The sequence below is a fragment of the Coffea arabica genome, chromosome 1e (assembly GCF_036785885.1).
Source record: "Coffea arabica cultivar ET-39 chromosome 1e, Coffea Arabica ET-39 HiFi, whole genome shotgun sequence".
In the NCBI taxonomy this organism is placed as follows: Eukaryota; Viridiplantae; Streptophyta; class Magnoliopsida; order Gentianales; family Rubiaceae; genus Coffea; species Coffea arabica.
In genome coordinates this window covers 12976205-12982907 of record NC_092311.1, presented here as the reverse complement: position 1 = coordinate 12982907, position 6703 = coordinate 12976205, and the positions used below count along the sequence as shown (strand labels likewise).

Below are 6703 nucleotides of genomic sequence, written 5' to 3'. Positions count from 1 at the left end.
CTCCTAAGTTATCCTAGTGAGAGTTTTCTTCTCTCCTAGGGTGTCCTATTGAGAGTTTTAGTCTCTCCTAAACTATCTTAGTGAGAGTTTTATTTAGTTTTGTCCTTTACTTTTTCAGATCTTGGAGTTTTTTTAGATCTATATGTTAGATCTACAATTTCTTCAGTCTTTTCATCAGATCTCACTTTTAGTTTTGAACTTGAACTAGTTGGATAGCAGATCTGAGGGAATATTTCAAATTTGGATCAATCTCGGCAGATCTCACCATCTTTATTGAACCTTACAACTGTTGATTAGCAGATCTGATGATTACAGCATGCACAAAGAGAGCTGCAGTGACTTTTTCTATGATGAAATGTTTTTCAAATTTATGGTACTTTTTAGATATGTCCTTAATTTCTCAAATCTTATGTATTTGTTAAATTACAGATCTATAATTTTAGTGCATGTTTACCTGCCATCAGGGCAGCAATGTATCTCAATTGTGCTGGACAATTTCCAGTAATCCTTTAATGAAATATGTTTTATTATAAAAAAAAAAAAAGTACCTACTTTTGATGAAAACAATAATTTGAATATAAAAGTGGAAATATTTTCTTATAATTGAATTTTGTCTCATAAGGGAAAAATGAAAGAATGGTTCTTAAATATAACATCAATGTGCTAATCCGGCAGAATCATCAACTCTTACGTCAAACCCAAAGCTCATACTACAAAAATTTCTCCTTGTCTATGTTCCTATCGCCCACCTAAATATCCATATATTAATTAAGCACTATACTTGACTGCTATTTCCATATTTAAAAAAAAAATGCACACACACACACACATCATTTGTTTGCACAAAGGAATGAGGGTAATGTTGACATGGAAATATGATGGATTATAAATGAAGGATGTTTTCGTGTGTGTGTGTGGGGGCGTGTGTGTGAGAAAGAGTTTCTATTTATTTGTTGGATTTTCTTAACGAATCGATACTCGTTAACATATCTAAATTCTACTAAACCTAGACACACACATATACGCACTAACAATTATTATCATTACTTGCAGATATATATTTTGCTAAATTAATCTTATCTTTTTAAAAATCTAACACCTGATCTATATGTTAAACAGACCCAAATCTAAAGAACAACCGATACTATATATTTGGAAAATTAATAACATTTGTCACTGAAGCTCAGAACATATTCCAACACCAAATACGGACTATACAGTAGCAGGTTTTGATAGCCTTCCATTTGAATATGCAGGACTTCTTAAGAAATTAAAACACTCATAATAATCATACATTTTCTAGAAAAGGTAGCACTTAATTTTGTGGGATCTTTGTCAAGCTTTAATGCTTTATCACTCAATTGTTAACATGTTATCCGCCATAATCCCATTTATCCTCGTTATCTACGCAGTCAATTTGTTAATCAAACATGATTAATAGGTCAGTTTGGGGTTGGGTGCAAGTGTTCAATACTTTTTTAATTTAATCAATTTTGTTTTAAATTTGCGATAGAGTTTAACACTTTTTGCATGTGGAGGTTGACAATCTCGCTGGCTTTTGGAGGGTGGTTGATTGAGAAAGTTGATATCAGTTAAACATAATAATGATTCTTCCTAACAAAGTGGTTATGGTAGGCATCAGACGTTAATATTAAACATTCCCTAATCCTAGCTGGAATTCCATTTTGACCTCTACATAATTGACAGAGAGACCCCATATATTCATTGCCACAATTTCTTTTGATACTCTAAATCGTTGCCCCATCCAAAAGATTCTTTTGTATTCTACCTAGCTAATTATTTATATAGTGTCTTCTAATCCCACAAGGAAATGTTAGGGAACTATTAATATTTTTACCTAAAAAAAATTCAAAAGAAAAAGTCAATACAAATAAAATCTAACATTTCCTATAATTTTTTTGGATAAGAGCATCATTATTTATTAAATCTGCACTAATAGTAAAAATTGCATGAACTATACGCAAATCCAAACAGAATTAAAAAATGAAACTAAGTTGAGAGAATATTACATTATGAAACTCGAAAATACTTAAAAGATAAAATATTTATAGTCGTATGATTATTTGTATAAACTTCCAACCATATCATATGCTTTCGTCCAGGTTTGCGAATGAACTAATTTAGATTCAAATATTATTGTGAGATTTGATGCGATAGATTTAAAAAATCTCAATCTGATAATCAAATGCAAGAAAACTTTAGATCAAAACAGAAACATAAAGATGAACAAAACTCACCCTTGGAATTCCTAACGAAGAAAAACATAAAAAAGTTAAAAGTTTCTCATCGTGAATGTGCGATTTTATGGTCATTTCCGTAATTGAGTATAGTGTCGTTGGTCCCCACAAATGTCATCTTTTATATCACAGGATGCACTATCGAGAGAAAAGAGAAGACCACGAGTGTATGGAAGGAATTGGATCTTTCTGTCCCCCACCGCACCTTCTCAAGGACAACTCCACTTTGGACAGATTAAATTGAATTGACGAAATTATCCTTCATTCGCCCATCAATTCGTGGTGGTTTGCTTTTTTGCCAGGACAAAAAGTTGCTATCCATACTAGATTGCCTACATGTGGTTTTGAAAGTATGAGAAATTCACATTTATTTTTGAACCTTATAAATTTTGACGCTCTTGATTAACCATAATGTGATTTGGGAGCATTATTGATGAGAACGTGAAGATCAAATAATCAACTTCATGAAAGACAAGGTCATATTTGACTCTTCAACATCATTAATAGCAATCAAAGAAACCACCCATTAAATTAATCTTGATGGACAGTAATTTATGACATTCTTTGTTTGTTTGAAAAGAGAGAAAAATGAAACCCAAAATATTAACAATCTTTTCATTGTACTTGAAACTTTTGCCTAACCATTCTTTATTGCCAACTTTGCAAAAAGTGGCCCATTTTTTTTTTTTTTTTTTTTTTAAAGTAGTTCTTTTATTAATTAGATAAGAAATCAAACTATTACACAAGCCTAATTTTCCTAATTGAAGGCATTCCTAGCTTATCCAGACGAATTGGGCAAAAAGTGGCCCATAATTTCTCAATCAAAATTTTAATATGATTATTGACATGAACTAAGCCCACTAAAGATTAGTACTACATCATTAAACCAATCACACAAATCCAATGACATAAAAAGGAGAACAACAATAAAATCGCCAAAAACAAAACCACTAATTTGTATCAATGTGCATCTATAACCAGCAAAAAGAAGTTTCCAATACGCAACTTCAATTTTCTACTCTAGGATTTCATGTCTTTTCTGGTAATTTCATAAACTTTCCTCTCCCTGTATCTGGGTAAAAATTACGAGAAGTCCTGCCTCCCTTCACATGCACTCATTCCATTAATCCTTTTGAGAACAAAGACAAATACTCATTGGATTTCATCTCTCCCAAGTCTTTCTCTCTCACACAGACACACACACACAAAGACACATATTTTTCTGGTTCTGCAGAATCCTTCACTGGATACGATATGATTTAATCGAGTACCACTCTGCAGAACCAAAACCAACCATTGGATATTCACAACTTCATCTTACTTTCTTTCTTCTTTCTTGACAATAGAGAAAAGCAAATACATAGCACAGGTAATTTTGTTGATGTTCTACTACCATACTCTGTTCTTTTTCCTCTGTTGATGGCTGCAACTTCTGCAATTCAAGATATTAACAACAACAATGAAGTTGTTAATAGGCATGAGATTCAAGCAGCTGTAGCTAAAGCTGTGGAGCTCAGAGCTCTTCATGCTGCTCTGATGCAGGGTAGTAGCCCTACCAATCTCAAGTTCTCCTCTGCTTCCCCAGGTTCTCTCTATGCTTCTCATTTCTCAGCCCAGGATTACCCTGTTTTTACACCTGTGAGTATCCATCTCTCTTCTTCTATATCTGATCTCTGGTTCTTTTGTCTGTCTTGCGTTTCTAAGTTGATTCCAAATTGAATGCATTTCTTTCATTCCTATTTTTTTCTGAAATATTGTCCACTTTCAATAAGGAATGGAGGGAGTATTAAATAAGAAGAATATTAGACAATCATATACTAGCTACATTTATTTCATGTAGTGAATGCTCTTGGTTCATTTGTTTTTGTGTTTGATTTGTTGGGAGTTCTTTAATGGGGTTTGGCAAAATGCTTTTTTTTTTCTTTTTTGTCTTGGTTTTGGTGTATTTACTGCAACATTACATTTTAGCACCTTTTCTTTATACTTTACCGAGGATAAGAAAATTTGTTTATTTTCTCTTTCCGGTGCAACCATGAAGTCTAGCATCGAAGTTTGCGCTTCAATAAATAAAAAAGGGGATGCGATTAGTTTTGTTTACCATACATGTCTTGGATATTGCTTGAATTGGAAGCTTCTGAAAGTCTAACATCTTATTCAAGTATACTGTCAATTAATTTCGTTAACTTTGATGAAAATAGCGTGTTTTTTCTCTAAAGTTCAGATAATTTGTAGTGAATTTCAACTGCAAGGTACCCCTATGCTCTAACTGTGCAACTAATTCAACTTGCTTTATAAATGTGCTAATAGTGATTAATAAACTTGGAGTTGTATTTTATTTATCATCAGCAGATTTGAGACTTCAGTGACCATGCATGTCTAATTTTTGATGATCAGAGATAATGTTAGTTTCTTGATAGATGAGAAGAAGTTATTGTTTCTATTGATCATGTTTAATTTTTAATAGAGCTATGAAGAGGAACCACTCCCAGGGTATCAACAACTTAGGCTCGATAGTCGAAGTTATGCTGATAGTTGGGATGAGTATGGACTAGGGGGAGATGAAGATGAGTCCAATCTATCCAATTATACAAAGGCAAACGCATCTTCAATGAAGGGATTTCCAAATGATTTGTTAAATTTGGAGACACATGTGTGTCCAGCTGATGATCAACGATCTGTCACAGGTTCAAGTACAACTAACAACAATGCATTGCTCAGGACATCTCCTGGCACTGATTTCTGCAAATCTAGGAGGAACAGTTTAGGTGAATTCAGATCAGTGTCATCTTCCTGCAACAAATGCAGGCCTGCAGTAATTAATACCGAGACAGATTTATCAGCAAAGAGCTTGAAGAATTCTAATCTTGTTGTCCCATTGACAGAATCACACTCTTCTGTTAATTCACAACCGAAAAATCGAGTACTGAACTTGTCAAGGTTGTTCCCTAGGCTAAAGAAGAAGAACAAAAATGGAAATTCACCAAATCGAACAGAGCCCGAGGAAGTTTCCCAAATCGTTAAAGACTTGGGGATGGTATCCGTTGAGACATTAAGAAAAGAGCTTTTGGAAGCAAATGAGAGAAGAGATACAGCCTTGTCAGAAGTAGCAGAGATGAAATCTTCAATGGGAGATCTTAGACAGAAATTGGAGCACTTAGAGACATATTGCGAAGAACTGAAGAAGGCATTAAGGCAGGCAGCGCAAACTAAAAGTTCTCAGGTTATTGATAAGCTTGGAAATTTTTCAAAACAAGGGAAGTCCATTGCTGGCAATGGAGAAAACTTGATGCCTGTTAGTGAGGAAGCAATGGTTGAAGGTTTTTTGCAGATGGTATCAGAAGCAAGGTTATCTGTAAAGCAATTCTGCAAAATTCTTTTAGGCCAGATTGATGAGGCTGACAACAATCTAAGGGAAAATCTGAACTTTCTCCTTCTACCATACAAGCTGTCATTGAACTCGAAATTCTCTAAGGCGATCTTATACCATGTAGAAGCCATCATAAACCAATCACTCTATCAGGACTTTGAGAACTGTGTTTTTCAGAAGAATGGCTCACCAAAACTTTTAGACCCTCAGCAGGAACGCCACTCACAGTTCTCATCATTTGTTGCCTTAAGGAATCTAAGTTGGAATGAAGTGTTAAGGAAGGGGACTAAATACTACAGTGAAGACTTCAGTAAGTTTTGTGATCAGAAAATGAGTTTGATTATCACAACCCTGAATTGGAAAAGACCGTGGCCTGAACAGCTCCTCCAGGCCTTTTTTGTTACTGCTAAATGCATCTGGTTGCTCCATTTACTCGCATTTTCTTTTAATCCTCCAGTTGGGATACTAAGAGTTGAAGAGAACAGAACTTTTGATCCCCATTACATGGAAGATATTTTCATGGACAGGCAAAAAACTCAAGGTCCTAGTAGGGTTAAGATTGTGGTAATGCCTGGTTTTTACGTGCATGATAAAGTACTAAGATGTAAGGTTCTTTGTCGGTATAAATCTGTAGTCAAGTAATTCATTTTTGCGTTTTAGTTTCATTGTAGTGTCTAGAAGTTAAATTTCTTGGAGGCAATCTGACTTGTAACTCCTTAAGTTGATTGTTTGTACCCATGAAGTGGCCAATCCATTATCTTAGCTGTATTAGATTGGTACTGGTTGCCAGAGTAAAAATAGCCTTGTAATAAAGTATTTTCTACTTCAATGTGCCATGATGTTTGAGACCATATGGTCTTTTAAGTACTATAGTTTTGATAATTAACAAACAATGCTGCGAAGTATTAGTAGCTTCAAATGTTTTAAGTCATAGATAATTATCAACCGGTAGGCGGTAGCAGTTTTGCTGCAAATTTTTTGGTAAAAAATGTGAGGATCCTCGTGTTGATTTCTGCGTTTTATGCTCCAAGCTCCTTTTGCTGTCCATAGTTGGCAACGTCCATTGGTACAAGTCCAT

At 34.4% G+C, this 6703-nt stretch overlaps 1 protein-coding gene across 2 annotated transcripts; it reads left to right on the top strand.

Moving 5' to 3' along the window:
- Positions 1–3349: 3349 nt before the first annotated feature.
- On the top strand, positions 3350–6454 carry LOC113700991 (IRK-interacting protein). 2 transcript variants are annotated; one of them, XM_072053537.1, is made up of 3 exons: positions 3352–3627; positions 3734–3896; positions 4723–6454. In XM_072053537.1, the coding sequence occupies exons 2-3, from the start codon at positions 3795–3797 to the stop codon at positions 6265–6267; spliced, it is 1647 nt and encodes a 548-aa protein (XP_071909638.1). In that variant the 5' UTR covers positions 3352–3627; positions 3734–3794; the 3' UTR covers positions 6268–6454. The 2 variants fall into 2 exon arrangements, with proteins under 2 accessions (XP_027077225.1, XP_071909638.1); XM_027221424.2 differs by having other exon boundaries at positions 3350–3896.
- Positions 6455–6703: the final 249 nt, after the last annotated feature.

What these genes read in the sequence shown, in the direction of transcription:
- LOC113700991 (XM_027221424.2), top strand. Translation starts at nt 3,678, where the DNA reads ATGGCTGCAACTTCTGCAATTCAAGATATTAACAACAACAATGAAGTT. An exon ending in ATTACCCTGTTTTTACACCT is followed by an intron (nt 3,897 to 4,722) that starts GTGAGTATCCAT and finishes AATTTTTAATAG; the next exon opens with AGCTATGAAGAGGAACCACT.